At 41.4% G+C, this 21,853-nt stretch overlaps 1 protein-coding gene across 2 annotated transcripts in view; it reads left to right on the top strand.

Moving 5' to 3' along the window:
* prkn (parkin RBR E3 ubiquitin protein ligase) overlaps positions 1-21,853 on the top strand; it is a 605,665-nt gene that overhangs the window by 468,424 nt on the left and 115,388 nt on the right. For both annotated transcript variants that reach the window (XM_078405212.1, XM_078405213.1), the window contains exon 8: positions 20,419-20,480. In XM_078405212.1, coding sequence (XP_078261338.1) covers positions 20,419-20,480 — 62 coding nt within the window. The remainder of the gene's footprint in view (positions 1-20,418; positions 20,481-21,853) is intronic.

The raw sequence follows: 21,853 nt of genomic DNA, 5'->3' as shown, positions 1-21,853 counted from the left end.
CTTGTTCTCCAAAATCAGGCAACATGTGGAACAGAGTTCTGAGGAAACGTACAGACTTGAAATATTAACTTTGTTTCGCTCCGCAGATTCTGCTTGACCTGCAGACTATTTCCAGCATGACTTATTGTAATCTCACATTATGAAACCCACCCAAATAAAGGCATTTCACTGTTTCAATAGTGAATTGAATTGAATTTATTGGCAAATGCACCTAGATACAGTAAAATTCTTTGTTTTGCATATAATTCAGCAAAATCATACAACACATGAGAACAATCATACATAAATACAAAAAGGTCTACCCTTGGGTATGTTTTTGAATTTGTTAGGATATCTAGATTATTTATAAAATAGATTACTTATGATGCCTGACCTGCTGAGTTACTCTAGCACTTTGTGGCTTTCTTTACATAGACTTCATGGCAGGTGGAGTCCATTCAGCCCATTAGGTGCATGCTGGTTCCTGGGAAAGAAGCCCATCAGTTCCACTCCACCTCTCAGAATTTCCCTACAGCCCTGCAATTTATTCTCTTGCACATAATGCCCTCAACAATGTAAATCACAGCGGTATAGTAAACTACGAGCCTTTCTCTGGGTTGCGGGAAGGGCTCGGGGCACCCAGGGGGAATCCACACAGTCATGGAGAGACCACAGTAAAATAAATTCCTGACCCTCCCTGTATATTCACCTGTTTAATAAAGCATTTTGTTCGGCTAATTTACTGGCTCTCCTACAGTATCCTGGAAAGTGATAAAGCGCCAGTCAAGTTTGGCTACTTTTATTTGAATCTGCTTACTGCAAATGATAAATTGTGAGCCATGAGAATCAGTCATTGCTCCATATTTTCATTGTATTTAAATGGTCAATCTGATCCAATTGAAGATAAATGTAAACGTAACTAAATGCGGACTGAAATTCATTCTCGGTGAGCTTGAGGACAGCACTCTGAGTAATGAATGCCTTGGAGACTCTAGTCTATGTGTGGAGTAGACAGGCATGAAAGAGCTGTCCACCTGTTGTCTATGCATATCAATCCCAGTGGAGAGATGGTCTGTAAAGAGGGTAAGAATGACTGCTGAGAAGATGGAAAACAGGTCTGGCACAATAATATAACCCTGCTCGATGAATTGATCTGCCTCCACCCCTTGACAGAGAACAGTTATAGTCATCTGATCACTAAGAAGCTTTTCGACCTTCATAAATTTGGGATCTTCGTAAACTGATACTTGATGCTGAAAAAGATACTGAGAAAATTTCTATTCAGATTATGGCTGACTCCTGACCTATGTTCCCAAGGAAAATATTATTATTACTGAAGACCACGCGAGAGCCAAATGTAAATCCGATCTCCATTGGGAAAGAAGAAGCAGGAAATGCCATCTCATTGGAACACCACTTTTGAGCAAATACGGAGAAGATGGCTTGATAAGACATACTCATCTCCAAACATACCAGTGTCACAGAGATACATAGCATTGTATATGGTGCAGAAGGGAGTTATGAACTGCAAAGAGATGCAAGCAAAGTGAATGAGCCAAAACAGTGCCAAATTGATTTCTTGGAAGGCAAATGTGAAATTGTTCATTTCAATCATAAAAAATGTTTTTTAAATGTTGTGAAGATAGAAGAATTAGAGAATCAAAGAGACCCTGTGATCCGTGCACTCAAATTGTTGAAATACAGATACAGGTCAGTAAGGAAACATATCTTTGCCACACAAATGACAACAGAAATTGATACTCTCTCCAGTAAATGACAATTGATTATTGAATCTGTTGATAATTTAAAATGAGACTGGCAGGCTATGGAGAGATATGGGGCAGTGATAGGTAAATGGAAATAGGAATTCACCCCAGTTACATGGGATATAATAATAAATGCTTACTGTAATCTGTTTCCCCAAATTCAGTTCTATTGACCAGTGGAATTAGACTTAGGTAGTAGAGCATAACAGGCAATCACTACAACATGGAAGGTTTGAGCTATGTGGCTGAGAATGAAGTCTACTCTGATGGAGGTGGGATGTGAATCAGCTGCCATCTTAGTAAATGGCAAGACTGACTCTAGGTTTAATGGCTCTTATAGGCTGATTCACGTTTCTGTGCTCCTACCCTTACCCCACATGAGGGGAATAGATAGGGTGAATGCACAGAGACCTTTACCAAGAGTAGGGGTAATAAGAACCAGAGGACATGTTTAAGGAAGGGAAAGATTTAATAAGAACCCCTGGGGCTATTTTTTCACACACACACAGAGCAGTGGGTCTGTGGAACAAGCTGCCAGAGGAGGTAGTTGAGGCTGGTACTATAACAACATTTAAAAGTCATTTGGACAGGTACATGGATAGGAAAGGTTTAGAGTAATGTGGACCAAACACAGGCAGTTGGGGCTAGAGTAGATGGGGCATTTGTTTGGCATGGGCAGGTTGGGCCAAGGGCCTGTTTCCCTGTTGTATGACTATAAATCAAATTTCCTAGTTACATTGAACTTCATCATTCCAAATCTCAGTATCAGGATCTGAAGCTCTGCATACAGGCCTCCCACTGCCTGACCCTGTTCGCATTAAATAATTATTCATCCTTTGTTTTGTCTCAAGACAGCATCCTTTCTTATCGATTTCAGATACTTCAGGGAAAGATCATTCTCCAGAAACCCACAACTAAATTAGTTCTGCAGTTTTTTGGGAGAACTTTTGAAGGCTACCCTGAGAGAAGAAATAAGTAAATGTCACAAGTCTGGAGGCCTGGAGCCAATGGCCTAACTATTCATGGAAAAGCTGATCAACCAAATTGATTGGCTTGTGGGTGATCACCACATAAATATCGAGTCACACAGTGTAGAAACAGGCCCTTTGGCCCACTGAGTCTGCGTTGACCATCAACCACCAATTTACTCTAAACATACAACAATCCCATTTTTTATTTGCCCCACATTTTCTTACCTTCCCCTACATTACCTCTCATTTATACACTCAGAGCAATTTACAGCAGCAAATTCACCTACCAACCTGCATGTCTTTGAGATGTGGGAGAAAACCGGAACATCAGGTCATGGGGAGAACATGCAAACTCCACTTAAAGACAATTCAAGGTCAGGATTGAACTCTGGTCTCTAGTGCTGTAAGGCAGCAACTCTATTAACCACTGCAGTATGATAAGATCACTCTGATTATAATGTAGAATGTGTATCGTAGCATGCACCACTCCATCATCTCCTGACACAGGGATCTGAGATTATTTTTTTCCTTGTGCACATATCAGTCTTTTCCCACATCAATCTTATTCAAAATGAACAGAGCAATTCTTTGTCTATGGAACCAATGCGCTACAATGCTGAGAACTATATTATGTACACTATATTTTCCCCTTTGCTGTACCTATTTTACATGAATTTGGCTTGACTGTATTATGTAAATAACATTATCTGATATGTTCCAAAAACTTGCAAAACAAAGCTTTTCATTGCACCTCGATACAAGTGACAATAATAAACCTAAACCTAAATCAATTGCTTACTTCTGGTACCAGGGAGATTGGGGGTGGGAGTAGTGACACTGAATGGTGGGGCAGGGGTGGAGGAGGAACAGGGAGAAGATCCAGAGATCCCAAAATGCTCTCCACCTGAACTTAAGTAAGAACAAAAAATCATCCACAGCAATGATTCCAAATCCTGACCTCGGCCTAACTTTTCCTTGCAGCTTTTGTTTTGTTAGGCTTTCTGTTGCACAAACTATTGTGAAAGACATTTGTCAGACTGAAGATTACCCGCGAAGCACAGCCTTGTTGTTCTCTCTGCACCACTACGGTTCTCCTCCGCCACAGACATCCATGGAATTGTACCCAACAAATGGGCATTTCAATTTACTGAGGAGGCTTGGCAGCACTCTTCCTCCCTGTGCCTGAAGGCACTCTTATTTATTCTATTTGGTGGTGCTGTCAAATAAATATTAAATATCATTCATTTAAACAGATAGCTGGGGCTCTGGAAATGATGCAGAGACACCTGGGAGGAAAGTGGCCTTGTGAGGCAACCAACCCATTCCATCTCTTTCCATTCCATGGGTGGACATAATGAAAGTCACTGCAGGATTTTTAAATAATAAAATTAAGCCCTTCATTGCAGAATAATTTATTGTGGGAAACATCCATGAGTGAAGGTTGTTCCGTGATGCGGTTGTGATCGACAGTCCAATTAAGCAGCATGTCTGCACAGCCAGTGTTTGTCCCCTTCTGTTGTAAGTCCAAAGCCAATCAATTGTGCAGAAAAAGTTTAGAGATAATGGTTTTCATCCCGAGCCCTGAACAACAGGGTTCAGCTGGTAGAGCCACTGCCTCATAGCACATAGAACTAGTGTGTAGGAAGGTATAAGAAAATAACTGCAGATGCTGGTACAAATCGATTTATTCACAAAATGCTGGAGTAACTCAGCAGGTCAGGCAGCATCTCTGGATAGAAGGAATGGGTGACGTTTCAGGTCGAGACCCTTCTTCAGACTGACAGTCAGGGGAGAGGGAGACATTTTCACACACTCTTCCTTATCTCTAAGGAAGAGTGTGTGAAAATGAGACATCAAAGGGGATGTAGATCAATGAAAATGTAGAATAGATTGTTAACTAGGAGAAAATGACAACGAAACATACAGAGATAAAATTTAATCGGGGGACAGTCAGACTGGACGGAGAATTATGAAGGGGGTGGGATGGAGAGAGAGGGAAAGCAAGGGTTACGAAGTTAGAGAAGGCAATATTCACACCGCTGGGGTGTAAGCTGCCCAAGCGAAATATTAGGTGCTGTTCCTCCAATTTGTGCTGGGCCTCACTCTGACAATGCAGGAGGCCCAGGACAGAAAGGTCAGTGTGGGAATGGGAGGGTGAGTTAAAGTGTCCAGTGACGGGGAGATTGGATAGGTTTAGTTGGACTGAGCAGAGGTATTCAGTGAAACGATTGCTAAGCCTATGCTTGGTCTCCGATATATAGGAGTCCACACCTGGAACAGTGGATACAGCATTGAATTGGTGGGCCGAAGGGCTTTTTTCCATGCTGTATCTCTCAATCAATCAAACCTGGCGCTCTAAAAAATGTTCTATTGTTTAAAGTGAAAGTTTGACATAATTCATACCTTAGACTTTCATGCTCCAAGGCATTAGGTAAATTTATTGCTGAGATTAAAAATTCTACTTTGAATTAAAGTAATTGTTTCTTGCCTTTGTTTTATTACTTAGTATAGGCCCAGATCGCCTTCCAGATTTGGCTTGTTAATTTAAGCAGGGTAATAATAATAGACGTAAGGTCTCGCTATAGAACTCTCGACCCGAAAAGTCACCCATTCCTTCTCTCCAGAGATACTGCCTGAGTCACTCCAGCATTTTGTGTCTATCTTAATAATAGACATAATTTAGTAAGCACCAATATTAAACTGTGTCAAGTCAAGTCAAGTCAATTTTATTTGTATAGCACATTTAAAAACAACCCACGTTGACCAAAGTGCTGTACATCAGTTCAGGTACTAAGAAAGAACATACAATGGCACACAAACATAACAGCACATACATAAACAGTTCACAGCGCCCCCTCAGAGGGCCTCAAACGCTAGGGAGTAGAAATAGGTTTTGAGCTTGGACTTAAAGGAGTCGATGGAAGAGGCAGTTCTGATGGAGAGAGGGATGCTGTTCCACAGTCTAGGAGCTGCAACCGCAAAAGTGCGGTTACCCCTGAGCTTAAGCCTAGACCGCGGGATAGTGAGTAGTCCTGTCGGCCGACCTGAGGGACCTGGAGATAGAGTGGTGGGTTAGAAGATTTTTGACATGGGGGGGCAAGCCCGTTTAGGGCTTTGTATGTGAATAGGAGGAGCTTGTGAAGTAGTGTTTAGGGAATTAATGCAAAAGTGGAATAATATAGAACTAGTGTGAACGAGTGATGGTCATCGTGGGCTTGGTACCATGCTCTATCTCTAAAAACTAAAAACTTAACCTAGATTTCTTAAACTGGTGGAGAACACACCCTTTTCATTCATCTACCTTGTTCCAGGAGCTGAGTATAAGTCTGCCTGGGAACCATCACATCCTGTACCTTTTGATACATCTTGTCTATAAATCTGTGAACTATTTATTCTTATGCAAAAGAAGCATTGTCGGAGTGTAAATGTCAGGGTTTGGCATGTGATGTTTACAGAGAGAAAGTCCCACTGTATCTCACAATATGGCTGTCAAACTTCATCCGATTGTTTGACAGTCGTACAAAGCAAAGTGCATGCGCTTTTGTGAATATGGACCTGCCGCTTTCTATTTTGGGAAAATTCTTGACACCATTCTGTTAAAAATTGAAAATTTCACTTGAGAATTGTATTTTATATGCACAATTTTTATTGTGAGAATATGCAGGTTTTTGCAAAATTCTTATCATTTAGCTTTTCATAACATGAAGCCTCTTCAGTCATATTTTCCAAAGGTGAAGTGAAAACGATGGGAAAAGGAAATGCCGACATATTTTGTATTATTTAAGGAAACTATTCTTGTTTGTAGCTGTGAATTCTAAGCATTCTATATATTTAAACATGTGGGTTGTCCATTTGTGTCAAGTCGAAATTCCTAAGTGAACGAGTTTATTGTACTTTTAGCAGATAACTGGCTTTGTTGAATCATGAATATTTATCGAACATTTTACTGTGTTGAAGGTGCACATCAGCAATAATGAGTTGTTATTGCTGATCGTGTAACAATGGTCAATTTCTTGCTGCTTTTAAAGATTAAAAAATGGCATAAAAGCTACTTAACACAAAAGCAAAAAAAAACCTGCATTTGTATCACAAATTTACCACCCAAAGTCATTTCAAAAGACTACCTGGCCAATAAATTATGTTTGAACGGTGTCATTGTTGTAAGTCGACACATACAACATGTAATCTACATGCACCAAGATTCAGTAAACTGTCAACAAACAAACAACTGGATTGCAGTCAAAGAATGCTAGAAGTGCTCAGCTGATCGGGCAGCAATCATGGGAGTAGAAAAAAAGTCAACAATTCAGGTTAATGTTCATGCCATTCAACCCAAAGGTACGAACGTGAATTCTCTAATTTCAAGTAATACCTCTTAATACAATAAACATATCCTCTCATTCTTTCCTGCACCCCCCACACCAATGCCATTGCCCCCCATAACCTCCCTCACAGTCATCCTCCTCATTTCTCCTCCTTCATACACTCATCTCCCAACCCCGACTCCCCCTCTTCCCTTTCATCTGCCTCCATTCTCCTTCCCGCCGTCCACTTCCACCCACATCCCTCCCTCTGGCTTTACATTTCATTCCTCTCCTTTTCTTATCTGATGCCCTTTTTTCAACCTTTGTTACCTGCATCCCCTCACCCGAATCCACCTATCGCTTGCCAGGCTTTGTCCCACCACCAATTCTATTTTTCAGCTTTCTTTCCCCACTCCATCAGTTTGAAGAAGGATCCCAACTCGAAACATCGCCTGTTCATTCACTCCACGGATGATACCTGGCCCCCTGAGTACCTCCAACACGTTGTCCTATACTCAAGATTCTAGCATCTGCAGTTTCGTGTGCCTCCACAATTCAGGAGAGCTTTTCTTTTTCACAGACAAAATTTTGCTTTTGTTTCAATTTTATTTTTGTTTCACTTTATATCTGTTATTTCAGTCCAGGTTTTAAAGCAGTTGTTACTTTGACAGCTCTGGTCTGCACATTTTCACAGACATGTCCTCTGTTCTCTCCCTCTCACCCTCTCTGTGCCTTTTGCCAGCTTTGTCAATGCGGAGTGAGAGAGGTCTGAGGTGGGAGAATGTTCAGAGAAGATCGATATCTCAAATCTCGTTTTGGTGAATTGGCGCCACAGCTGACTGATGGGGAGCCGGAGGGGTGCGGCCTGGATCAGTGTCGGACTTTCTAATGAAGACTCACAGCAATGAAGGCAGATACAATTGTGGCATTTAAGGGACTTTTGGATAGGCACCTGGATATGTAGTGAATGGAGGGATATGGATTATTGTAGGCAGATAAGAGTTGTTTTTTGACATAATGATCAGCACAAACATTATGTGCTGTACTATTCGATGAAGGGATGTAGAGATCTTAAATGCCTGCAGGAGGATTCATGTGCCATTCCAGGTCAGATCTGGATAGGCTGGTCCTTTTCACGTTCTGCTGAATCAGGCTGCACCTCTCTCGTGAAGGCCATGCTTTTAGCAAATGACATTATAGCAAGCATTACACACTTTGTGATGCCACTGCATGTCCAGATACCTTTGTGCCATGAGTATATCATATGTATGAAATACCCACAGCAAACATGAGCAGACGTTCCACAAGAGCAGACTCTTGTACGTTTGCACTGAATTGAAAGGCTGTTATCTCATTGGGGATACAGTAGTTGAGTTGTTGACCAGATCAATTTTACAAAAATGCTGAAAATCTCTCATATCAACTCTGAGAACAGATGAAGCTTTGATTTACTATCTCATTTTAAAGCCAACCCTACAGGCCATGCAGTGTTCCCTCACCTCTGAATGTAAAACCAGTCGAGTTACATTCAAGGTGCTGGGATGGGACAAATGTACCACAAGAGCTATCTTCTCCTGGGGTTCATTAGGAGTCTTCATATCATTATTACACTTTTTGGAGTGGAGTCTTAATCACGTTCTACTGTTCAGCAACGGATCAACCATCCATTTAATTGTTTGGAACCGTTTTCCAACAGCTTTAAATGGATAAAAAGTCAAATGTTCAGAAACGTTTGATGAAAAAAAAATTGGAAATAATATTCTAGATTTCTAAACAAAAATTGTATAGTAAATGCTGTGGCATCACACAATCAGACATTACAGAAGTAGTCCCTTCACCTCACTATATCCTTGCCAACAGTCAAAAACATGTACTATTTACCAGCCCTTGGTTCATGGCCTCCTGCACCTCGGCGATTCAAATTCTCTTCTGAATACCACGAGGATAAAATATGAATTTAAGTTTGAACCTAACCAATTTGAATCAATCAGATTCTTCAATAAATTTCTACTGGAACATTGTCTTTCTCCATCTTTCTACATGTCCTGTTTCAACATTGACATATAATTGGAGACCTGTTGAAGGTATCAGAAAATGCTGGAGTAACTCAGCAGGTCAGGCAGCATCTAAGAGAGAGGGAATGGGTGACGTTTCGGGTTGAGACCCTTCTTCAGAGGCCTGTTTGTCATAATCAAAATGGATATGTAGACAGTTACGAAAGAAGCTCAAATCAGCAGCATCTGTGTCTCGACTTGCTCTAACAAGTTCTTTCCAACTTGTTTTTAGTGTATTGCTTTGTACAGTTTGCACTCATGGTCCAAATACTTGTCACCAGTAGCAGTTCAAACGGTAATTCCAACAGAAAGACCAAACTGGGTCTGGACTTTACTTCTGAGAATTGTTCCCTGTGATTCAGTGGGCAACAATTTACTGAAATATTTTTTTAGCACATCGGAAATTTTAGGTTTCAGTGTTTCCAGAAGATTATCTCAGTATGATTTGCTCTCAACATCCTGTTTTGGGAAATTGCTGAGAACCACATTCTGCAAATGTACAATTGAAACTGGGTAAACTGGAGCGCCTATTCATATATCGCAACACAGTAAATGACATATCAGTGCAGCCCTGCTGTGATAATTGCCCCTACGATCTCAGATAACCAAAATATGTCATTCACCTTAGTAACAACTCATGCCTCCCAACTTTCAATGGAAATGGACAATGACAGATTGACTTAAAGTGGCACTGTTTTCCAAACCAATGCAGTATTCTGTAATTCACTAAAAAGAACATTAGAAATTAGCAACTTATTCAATTCACAGTTATCTAGTAAGCTTTATTGGTATTGGTTTATTATTGTCATGTGCAGAGATACAGTGAAAATCTTTTGTTTGTGTGCTATACAATTAAATCAGATCATACTGTACATGAGTGCAGTTGAGCCATGCACAAGTACAACAGGTAGTGCAAAGAGAAAAATATTAAGAGTTCACAATATTGTTTACAGCATTGTAGTGTCATAGTTCCAGAGAAATGTCCAATATCCACAATGAGGTGGGTTGGAAGATCAGGACTACAGTCGAGACATTGGGAGGACTGTTCAGTAGTTGACAACAGAGGGAAAGAAGCTGTTCGGAACTCTGGTAATACATGCTTTCAAGCCTTTATATCTTTTGCCCGATGGGAGAGGCGAGAAGACGGAATGACCAGGGTGAGAAACGTCCTTGAATTTGATGGCGGCTTTCCCGAGGCAGCATGAAGTGTAGATGGAATCGATGGTGGGAAGTCTGGTCTTTGCATAGCTTAAGTTAAAAAGATCTTAGTCGATTCATTAATTTTTTTTCTGGGAGGAAATCTGCTATGCTTACCTTGCCTGGCCAATTTGTGACTTCAGACCTGACAATACAGTGCACCCTTAACTCTCTCCTCAATTTAGGCACAATTGGAGATGAACCCTCTTTTCTAGCGGTAGCCTCATCAGATACATTTTCAGTATCACTGAATCTAAATGAAAGAAACAAAATTAATCTTCTTTTGCTACTTTGCGCAATGGTTGAGTTGCTGCTTTAAGCGCCAGAGACCCAGGTTCGATCCTGACTATGGGTGCTGTCTGAACAGAGTTTCTACGTTTTTTCTGTGACTGCATAGGTTTTCCCTGGGTGCTCCAGTTACCTCCTACACTCCAAAGACGTTCAGGTTTGTAGATCAATTGGCTTCGGTAAAGATTATAAATTATTCCTTGTGTGTAGGGTAGTGCTAGTGTACGAAGATCGCTGGTCAGCGCAGACTTGTTGGGCTGAAGGGCCTGTTTCCACGGTGTATCTCTAAACTGAATTAAATTAAAGTAAACGAAAATAGTTCATTTTCCAGAAAGAAAAAGGTTTGTATTTATGCTCTGGTATTCTAAAGATAACCCACAGAGCTCCAAGTGTCTCCTTCAGAGACACAGGAATCATTATGTAGGGAAATACTGCAATCTGCAAACAGCATTTTTCAAAAACAAGGCACTTGCTCAAATCAAATTTGCATAATTCAGGTAATACAATAATTTGAGTTGTAAGCATTAAATTCACTCCATTCTGTGTTGTTTACATAATTCAATTTAAATACTTGATTATTTTGTGATTGAATTATTAAGACTTACTTGTGGATTTTAACCAGGAATCCAGGACAGTTGTCATTTAAAGCTTTTAACACATCAATTTCCATTGTTCTTTTAACTATCCTCATTTTTTAACTTGCTTTCATGAAAAGGCAACAGAGGCACATGCTGGCTGCTATTGCAGTCTCTTTAAATATACAATTCAAAGTCAAACAATATAATGATTACAGATAGCCAGCTTAGCTTAGTGTGTGAGAGATTGTGCTTCATGAATTGGGTTCTATTTTTTGAAGGTCGATGAGCACTGAGCAGTAGTTGAGGTCTATATGGACCTCAACAAGGCCTTTGAGGGGTCAGTGCTGGGTCCATTGTTGTTTGTCATCTATATCAACATGGATATAGTAACCAGGCAGGACCCTGGGGAGTATTGTAGACCAAAGGGATGCTGGAGTACGTGCATAATTCCCTGAAAGTGGCGTCACAGGTGGACAAGGCTTTTAGCACATTGATTTTGATCAGTCAGGAAATTGAGTATAGTAGTTGGGAACTATGTTACAGTTGTACAAGATGTTGGTGAGGCCGCACTGTTCAGTTTTGGTTATCTGGCTATAGGAAAGATCACATTAAACTGGAAAGAGGGCAGAAAAGATTTATGTTGTCAGCACTCGAGGGTGTGAGTAATAGGGAAATGTTAGGCAGGCTGGTACTTTGTTCTTTAAAGCAGAGGAGGGACAGATAGGTGATCTTATGAAGGACTATAAAACATGAGGGGGATAGGTAGTGTGAATGCACATCTTTTTCCCAGGGTTAGAGAATCAAGAACCAGAAGGTATAAGTTGAACATAGTGTGGGGAAGTTGGCAAAGCACCTCCTGAATGTAAGGTCCATCTTCTTGGGTGCTTCAGTAAATGAGTTATTGACGGTTTGAAGGCAATGTCATCTGAAACCTCATCTGCACAGTACAGCTCGACTACTGGGGTTCAGGTGACCTTGGTTTTAGAATGATTTTAGTTTTGGTTTTATAAAGTTGAATAATTTCCCATTAGTTCAAGAACCAGAGAACATGGATTTAAGGTCACAGAGTAATAGAGTGATACATTGTGGAAACAGGTCCTTCAGCACAACTTCCCCACACCTGCCAACAATGTCCCAGCTACACTAGTCCCACTTGCCTGCGTTTGGTCCATATCCCTCCAACCCTGTCCTATCCATGTACCTGTCTAACTGTTTCTTAAATAATGGGATAGTCCCAGCCTCAACTACCTCCTCTGGCAGCTTGGTCCATCCACCCACCACCCTTTGTGTGAAAAAGTTACCCCTCGGATTCCAATTAAATCTTTTCCCCTTCACCTTGAACCTATGTCCTCTTGTCCTCAATTCCGCTACTCTGGGCAAGAGACTCTGCATGTACCCGATTTATTCCTCTCATGATTTTGTACACCTATAAGATCCCCCCTCATCCACCTCAGCATGGTGCCCAGAACTGAACATAATATTCTAAATGCGGTCTCACCAACGTCTTATACAACTGCAACATGACCTCCCAACTTCTATCCTCAATACTCTGACTGATGAAGGCCAAAGTGCCATAAGCCTTTTTGACCACCTTATCTACCTGCGACTCGACCTTCAAAGAACCACGCGCCTGTACTCCTAGATCCCTCTGCTCTACAACATTACCCAGAGGCCGACCATTTACTGTGTAGGTCCTGCCTTTGTTCGACGTCCCAAAATGCAACATCTCACACTTCTCTGTAAAAGGTGAGAGGAGAAAGGTTTAATGGGAACCTGAGGGTGGAGGGTACATGGAACAAGCTGCCAGAGGATGTAGTCGAGGCAGGTACAATAACAACATTTAGAAAACATTTGGACAGATACATGGATAGGAAAGGTATAGAGGGATATGGGCCTAACTTGGACAGGTGGTACTAATGTAGATGGGGCATCATGGTCAGCAAGCCAAGTTGGGCTGAAGAGCCAGTTTCCATGTTGTAGGACTATGACTTTAAGAGTAGTTCCACTCCCATGAGAAATGGTGCAATATTGTGGCAAGAAATATAACAAGAAACCCTCGTTATTACGGACCTCTAAATAACGGATTTCTGTTTAACAGACGGACCTACCGACCTTCATCACCATGCCAGGTGCCGTCGACACCCCCGACCCGCACCTCCTCCCCGGTCACTTCCAGGCTGGACTGCAAATGCCACCCCCGACCCGCGCCACCACTCCCAGCCGCTCCCAGGCCAGACCTATCGCCCTTCACTGCTAAGCCAGGCTACCAACGCTGGCACACACTGCCTCCCTGGCCGCTTTCAAGCTGGACGAACTGCCTCTGCCGCCGATCCACACAACTTCCTCAGCCATTTATAGGCAGTGCCTGCCACTGCTGTCACCACCACGACCCTCACCTGCACTCCGGCTCCCTGTGAGCCGTGACCAATGACTGCCAATTCTGGCCTCAACTCACCTGGATTCCAGGCTCTTTTCCAGACCGAGAGTCTGAAAAAGGAGCTTGATCTGAAACGTCACCTATCCATGTTCCCCAGAGATGCTGCCTGACCTGCTGAGTTACTCCAGCACTTTGTGTCCTTTTGTGTATTAACTAGCATCTGCAGTTCTAGTTTCTCCTAATACAATGATACTCTATTGCTCTGTAAGCTCTTACACAGTTATAGTGGACATTTGGCAGTAACGGACACCCCCCCACCCCCCGGTCTGTTATAACGTGGGGTTACTTCTGTTATAATGTGGGATTACTGTATTAAAATAATATTGGTTTATTATTGTGAGGTTTCCAAGAGACAGTGATAAACTTTGTTTTACATGCTATCCAGTAAAATCGTACCATACATGAGTCCAATCAAGTCATACACAAGTACAACAGGTAGTGCAAACAAAAAAATAAGCAGAATGCAGAGTATAGTTAAACAAGTAGAATGATTGGAGTAGATGACAGTAGAACTTCTTCTGAGACCAGCAGGCAAAGCATTGCCACACTGGATTGAGGAAAGTTGTGAAGTAGTGACGTGCCCTTATGGACATTTATAGCTGCAGTACCCAGTACATATGCAGAGTTACCCATGAGGGGAGCATCTGAATGACTTACATGAGTCTACCTGGCACACCGGTTCCCCACAGGAAGCCACATGTGGGAAGTGGGTTGGGGTGGTTTGTTTGCAGAAGGTTCTTCATTTTATCACCGCTTCACAGATTCATAATTTCAATGCGGGTTTTATTTCATGAATAAAATGGAATAGAGCATCATTGCAATGACTACCATGGGAAATCAGAACTGAAAATGAGGAAAAGTCGCTGTCTTCAGGCCTGTAGGACCTGATTTAATCATTCTAATTGAGCTCTCATTTGCTCTTTTGACCTCAGTGGGAGCTGCTTCCTGCTCTAACCTAATACAGCATATTAGGCAGGTGATTAGAAGTATAGCACTTGTTCAAAGTTAAGCTATAACTGACCTTTCAAATTGTTCCACTTCATTTTTATATAAAATTAGGTCCAAATTAATCTTCTAAAATGTGCCATTTTTAACACAATTTCCTTAATGTCTGCATTTCCAAATTGAACTGGTTATTACCATGCAATCTCTTAAAAATGCCCTGTGAATTAACTAAATTGAAAAGGAATTGGTTGAGCTGCCTGAGAATATCTGAATCACCGCTGACTCCAAAGGAGAGCAGTGAAAACAAACATATAGCAAACTGTGAAAGGAAATTAGGGTGTTTGATCCTGTGTTGTCCCCATTAGTCGCTGGGACAAAGGTAAGAACATGCTACTAGGGTGATCAGGTGGTCAAAATGAAACTCAGGGGAAAGTGTTTAACCACAAATGGTGAAACTCACCACACAGATATTATTTCAGAACCACAGTAGTGGGGCAATCAATGAAAAAGCAAGAACCTTAAAGACTGAAATCGAGAATCAATGTAAGATTCATAATAGGTTAAAGTGTTCCCTGGTGAACATAAAAGCAACAAGCCTTGCACAAATGGCAAAAACTAAGTGCAACTTGCAAAAATATACCTTTTACTGCACAGTAAAATGTTCCCCTGTACTGCAATGGATTGTTACCAATCAAAATATGTAAGGAAATGTTAAAGAGGGCGGCAAAATGAAAACTTGAAAGGTAGTTTTTAATGAGTGCCTTAACAAAGAGAGATAGCTAGAAATATAATGGAGATTAGAGGGAGAATCCAGACCTTGAGGACGAGGCAGTTGATGTTTTTTTCCATTAAAGATAGAAGAAAATAGGAGATTACAAGATCAGCACAGTGGCACAACGGTAGAGTTGCTGCCTTACAGCACCAGAGACCCGGGTTCGAGCCGAACTTGTGGGTGCTGTCTGTGTGGAGTTTGTACGTTCCCCTGTGACCATGTGGGTTTTCTCCAGGTGTTCTGGTTTTCTCCCACATTCCAAAGACATGCAGGTTTGTAGGTTAATTTGACTTCTGTAAATTGTCCTTAGCATGTAGGATAGAACTAGTCTAGGGTGCGATTGTTAGTCAGCATGGACTCTGGACCGAAGGGCCTGTTTCCACACTGTATCTCTAAACCTAAACTAAACTAAACTAAACCAAAGGATCAAAGTGAGTCTGCTGGTGGAGGCAGGATGGGTGGAGGTTATTGTGACAGAGAAGAGGAAGTTCATGGAGGAACTGGGGCACAAAGGTGAGAATTTTAAGGTCAAAGAATTGATGGAAAGGTATAGTGATGGTCAACTCTAGAATATAGAAAAGTACAGCAGGGGAACAGACCCTTCAGCCCACAATATCCATGGTGACAAGATGCCACAACCAAATCTTATTTGCCTGCATAATCCATATCCCTCCATTCCCTGCATATCCATGTACCTATCCAAAAGTCTCAAGTGCCACTATCATATCTGCCTCCACACCACCCCCAGAAGCACGTTTCAGGCACTCGCCATCTTCTGTATAAAGAACTTGCGCTGCACATTTTTGTTAAACTTTGCCCCTCTCACCTTATACCTGTGTCATTTAATATTTGATATTTCCATCCTGGGGAAAACTGTCATCCCTGTCTCTGCCTCTCATCATTGTATATATTTCTATCAGGTCTCCCCTCAACCTCCGACATTCCAAACAATCCAACTTTGAAACTGACAAATGTGTCATTGGCGGTTTCAATAGCAGATGGGAAAAGCTATCGTGTTTATTAAAAATTAATTGTGATGGCTGTTAGAAACAGATTTTGTGCCAGGATGGTTGGCTCTTTATCTCTCATACCCAAGAGATTTAATACTGATTCTAAGGTATCATTGAGGGGATTGGATTGATGAGAAACTGGCAAAAGCAGTTCCTGTTTAAAAATCAGGAAGCAAAAATAATTATCTGATCTTACCTCGATGTTCCCAAATCATTCAGAATATAAGTAAAAACCATATGGTCTCTTGAACCTTCTCTACCATTCATTATGATCATAGCTGATCTGATCGTGGCCTGAGCACTTTCATCCTGTTCTCCAAACCTTTGAATCCCTATTGTCCAAAAATCCCTGCCCAGTCTTAACTATATTCAGTGATTCAGCCTCCACAGCTCCCTGGGATTGAGAATTCCAAACATTCATGATATTCCACATTTGATGAGGAGGAGTTAATTTCAAGACTTCCTATATGCCAAAATGTAGTCAATAACATGGATTCAAAATGTCCCAGCAGCTTTCTTAAGTTTAAGCCATGAGTGTTTAGAGTAAAGTCTGGAAAAGTAATAACAAATTGGCCAAAGGAAAGGAAAGATTTTAAAGGAGCAATTTTAGAGGCGGAAGAAGTGTGGTGTGGCTCGACATGGGGATTATTATTGTTTCATTGTAAATAGTTAAATCCACAGACATATAGGCAAGACATCTTTAAACCGGAAAGAGTACAGTGAAGATTTACGAGGATGTTATAGTGAAGATTTACGAGGGCCTGAGCTATGGGGAAAGATTGAGCAAGCTGGGACTTTCTTCATTGCCGCATAGGAGGCTGAGGGGTGATCTTATAGAAGCATATAAAATCATAAGGGGAATAGATAGGGTGAATGCACAGAGTATTTGACCCAGGGTAGGTGAATCAAGTGTTACTTGGCATAGGTTTAAGTAGAGAGGGGAAAGATTTAATAGGAACCTGAGGGGTAACCTGTTCACTCAGAAGGTGGGGAGAATGTGGGACGAGCTGCTAGATGAAGTATTGGTACAGCAATAGTATATGGGCAGGAAAGGTTGAGAGGGGTATGTGTCAAATGCAGGCAAATGGGACTAGGTTAGATTGGGCATCTTGGTCGGCATGGGTGAGTTGGGCCGAAGTGCTTGTTTTCATGCTGTATGGCTCAATGTGTCGAGATTCAGGAAGTAGCTTATCAATTATCAAATTATTCCGACGAGTAAAAAAATTACAGGTCTGGAAGCTGGCCTGAGGAATAGTTGTACATTTTGATTATTTAGAGTCACAGCACAGATATACGGTACAGAAACAGGTCCTTCGGTCCAACTCATCCATGCCAACCAAGAAGTCCTATCTAAGCTAGTCTCATTTTCCCACGTTTGGCCCATATCTCTCTACATCTTTTCTATCCACGTACCTGACCAAGTGTCTTTTAATACTGTTATGGTACCTGCCTCTACCACTTCCTTTGGCATTCATTCCCTGTACCCACCTCCCTCTGAATAAAAAACATAGAAACATAGAAAATAGGTATAGGAGTAGGCAATTTGGCCCTTCGAGCCAGCATCACCTTTCAATATCATTCACGGATGATCATCCTAAATCAGCACCCCATTCCTGCTATCTCCCAATATCCCTTGATTCCGTTAGCCCTAACTCTCTCGGAAACATCCAGTGAATTGGCTTCCATTGCCTTCTGTGGCAGAGAATTCCACATTCACAACTCTCTGGGTGAAAAAGCTTTTCCTCATCTCAGTCTTAAATGGCCTACCCCTTATTCTTAAACTGTGACCCCTGGTTCTGGACTCCCCCAACATCATGAACATTTTTCCTGCATCAAGCCTGTCCAATCCCTTGAGAATTGTATATGTTTCTATAAGATCCCCTCTAATCCTTCTGAATTCCAGTGAATATAAGCCCAGTCGATCCATTTTTTCATCATATGTCAGTCCCGCCATCCTGGGAATTAACCTGGTGAACCTATGCTGCACTCCCTCATTAGCAAGAATGTCCTTCCTCAAATTAAGAGACCAAAACTGCACACAATACTCCAGGTGTGGTCTCACCAGAGCCCTGTACAACTGTAGTAGAACCTCCTTGCTCCTATACTCAAATTCCCTCGCTATGAACGCCAACATGCCATTTGCTTTCTTCACTGCCTGCTTTACCTGCATGCTTACTTTCTCCTTTTCCTAATCTGACACCATTCAAATAATAATCTGCCTTCTTGTTCTTGCCACCAAAGTGGATAACCTCACATTTGTCCACATTATACTGCATCTCCCATGCATTTGCCCACGCACCCAACCTATCCAAGTCACCCTGCAGCCTCATAGCATCCTCCTCGCAGCTCACACTGCCACCCAGCTTTGTGTCACCCGCAAACTTGGAGATGTTACATTTAATTCCTTTGTCTAAATCGTTAATATATATTGTAAATAACTGGGGTCCCAGCACTGAGCCTTGCGGCACCCCACTAGGCACTGCCTGCCATTCTGAAAAGGACCCGTTAATTCCTACTCTTTGCTTCCTGTCTGCCAACCAGTTCTCTATCCATGTCAATATCTTACACCCAATACCATGTGCTCTAATTTTGCACACTAATCTCTCATGTGGGACCTTGTCAAAGGCTTTTTGAAAGTCCAGATGTGCCACATCCACTGGCTCTTCCTTATCCATTCTACTTGTTACATCCTCAAAAAATTCCAGAGGATTAGTCAAGCATGATTTTCCCTTCACAATTCCGTGCTGACTTTGACCGATTGAACAGTTAAGTATAGATAAGTATTAAGTATTAACTCAGAGGGTCAGGCGGCATGTCTGGAGAACATGGATATAATAAGTCAAGTCAATTTATTTGTATAGCACATTTAAAAACAACCCACGTTGACCAAAGTGCTGCACATCTGACCAGGAAAAAAAAGAAACATACAGTGGCAGGCAGCCAAACACAACGGCGCGGCCATCTTGAACAAAATGTTAATTCAATCACCCACAGTCCAACAACAAAAGCACTAAACAGGCACCCAAAATTACCCAACCCCAAAAACCCCCCAAAACACAGTCCAACAATAAAAGCATTAAATAGGCATTCAAATCACACACCCCAAAACCCCCAAAAACACAGTCCAACAATAAAAGCATCAAACAGGCACTCAAACCACCCAACCCCAAAAACACACAATAAGGGTCCTGACCCAAAACATCACCCATCCATGTTCTCCAGAGATGTTTCCTGACCCACTGAGATACTCCAGTACTTTGTGTCTTTTTTTCCTAGTTTGCTTAATCTCACCTCACAATTGAATTCAAGATATTATTACGACAAACCTCCACCACACTTGATTCAAGGCCAAAATATCATTGCAGACTTGTGGTGCTCAGCACAGTATAACTGCCATATAACCTCTATCCAATTCTCAAGGCTTATCTTTCTGTGTTTTTCAATAATTGTGCATTTCCACTCTTGGGAAATGGAATTTTTTGTCCCTCTGGATCTGTAATGTCTAGATTACCAATTTTAAAACAGAGAGAACTTGGATATTGTGCATGCTTAGTGCTTGCTATTACTCTTATTTAGTTTTATAATTTATAATACATCCTTCCAACTATATTTAAACCTCTGCAGATTTTTGATGGCTGAGGGTATTCAGGAGCAGAGCCTTAGGTTATAAGAATTTGTTCCACCATTTTGGATGCTTCTCGGATGTGGAGGGTGCTGTAACTTGTGAACTAAACTACTCAGAAGCTGAAGCTGGTTGATATAAAAATCTTTTTTCATCAAAAGAAAATGCCATTCTCTTGGACACACTCTCGGTTGAATCTCCAAAATCGAAAAGCAATTTATATTGTTAAGATCAAAGATAACAGCAAATTAATAAGGGTGTCAGGGGTTATGGGGGGAAGGCAGGAGAACTGGGTTGAGAGGGAAAGATAGATCAGCCATGTTTGAATGGCGGAGTAGACGATGGGCCGAATGGCCTAATTCTGCTCCTATCACTAATAGACATGATATTGATTAGAAAAAAGGACCATAATTTTCTTTATTAGTTTTACTATTGTCCAATCTTTTTTTATGGAACAAAAAGTTACACATCATTCTTTCCTTCCTTTTTCGACAGCTGGCTGTCAAGATTCACTCATTAAAGAAGCACATCACTTCAGGATACTTGGAAACGACCAGGTAAGTTCATTGTTTGCAGGTAATTCTTTCCTGTCACAAAGCAAGGCTTGGGGGCGAGACAGCTCCTGATATATCTACAGGGCACAGGTTTGTGCGTTGTGAGCCCATGTGACTTAAAATGGAGAAAACAAGCAAGGTCTTTGCGAAAAAGTTATTCTCTACACCTTGACAGGTTGTCAGTTGTACCTGCGGTATTTCCAAAGTTTTGTCACATTGGTCGATTTGTAATTGAGTGTTCTGTGCCTTATTGCTCCCAAAAATGGTCAAAACAAACTATTGTGCCACAAAAGGAAATTGAATGATAAATGGTCAGATTCCGAAACAAGAGGGCATAGATTAGGTGTCTAAAGCCAGAGGGTGTAGATTTAGTGTGAGGACTAAGAGGTTTTGAGGATAGAAACAAAGAACTTCAATGCACAGAAGACACAAATGCTAGAGTAACTCAGCAGGTCAGGCAGCATCTCTACAGAACATGGATAGGTGACATTTTGGGTAAAGACTCTTCTTCAGACAGGTTTAGATGGGATCTGAGGAAGTTCCTTGTATTTCTAAATTTTAGTCTGGCCTTGTTTACAGAAAGGATGATCTGGCATATGTAAACACAAGGAATCGCAGGTGCTGGTTTACAAAAAAAGACATAAATGCTGAATTAACTCAGCCGGTCAGGCAACATCATCGTACTGCCTGACCCCCACTGAGTTACTCCAACACTTGTGTCAAGGTCTGGTTTATGCTTGATTAGAAGGCAGAATCTTCTTGGATATTGACCTCTAACCTGCTGAGTGTTTTAAATGTTGCAGTATCCAACACAATGATGCCTGCATTTCATTTCCATAGATAATTGTTCATTTTCTATCTTGTATTCAATTCAAATTAACGTCAAATTGTTGGGAACATTAAGAAAGCCTTTTGCTTTAATGAGGTATAAATGGAGTTCTGGGATTTCCATCTGCTGCCCAAACAATGCAAAATAACACAATCTCTGAGAATAGTCCCCGTTGTACTATTGTTGTTTTCTCATTTCTGATCGTCTATTCTTAATGAACTCTTTGTGCAAATTACTCACTTAGTATCTAATTATTGGTGAAACTATGAGCAGAAGCAATGTGGAAGAGGAATGTTGAAAATGAGCAATTCTAAACCTCTGGTGCTTGCATTGCCATCCAGCTGCTTGCAGCGTACCTAACAGTCTGGAAAGGATGTGACACGTTTTAAGATGCAGGGCTAGTTTGCTTAATTCCCTGGGGATCTGCAGGGTCTGTTTAAAAGGCAGGGTTTTTCATTCCATTCTAACTGGATCTCAGTCATATAAGGATTGGATTCTACCTCATTCCCTTGCTCCTATATCAAATTGGAAAGCAGCAGTGTCTCCG

Source organism: Rhinoraja longicauda, chromosome 9 (assembly GCF_053455715.1).
Source record: "Rhinoraja longicauda isolate Sanriku21f chromosome 9, sRhiLon1.1, whole genome shotgun sequence".
Taxonomy (NCBI): Eukaryota; Metazoa; Chordata; class Chondrichthyes; order Rajiformes; family Arhynchobatidae; genus Rhinoraja; species Rhinoraja longicauda.
The sequence above is the reverse complement of the archived record's forward strand: the minus strand, read 5'-3'. Positions and strand labels throughout refer to the sequence as shown.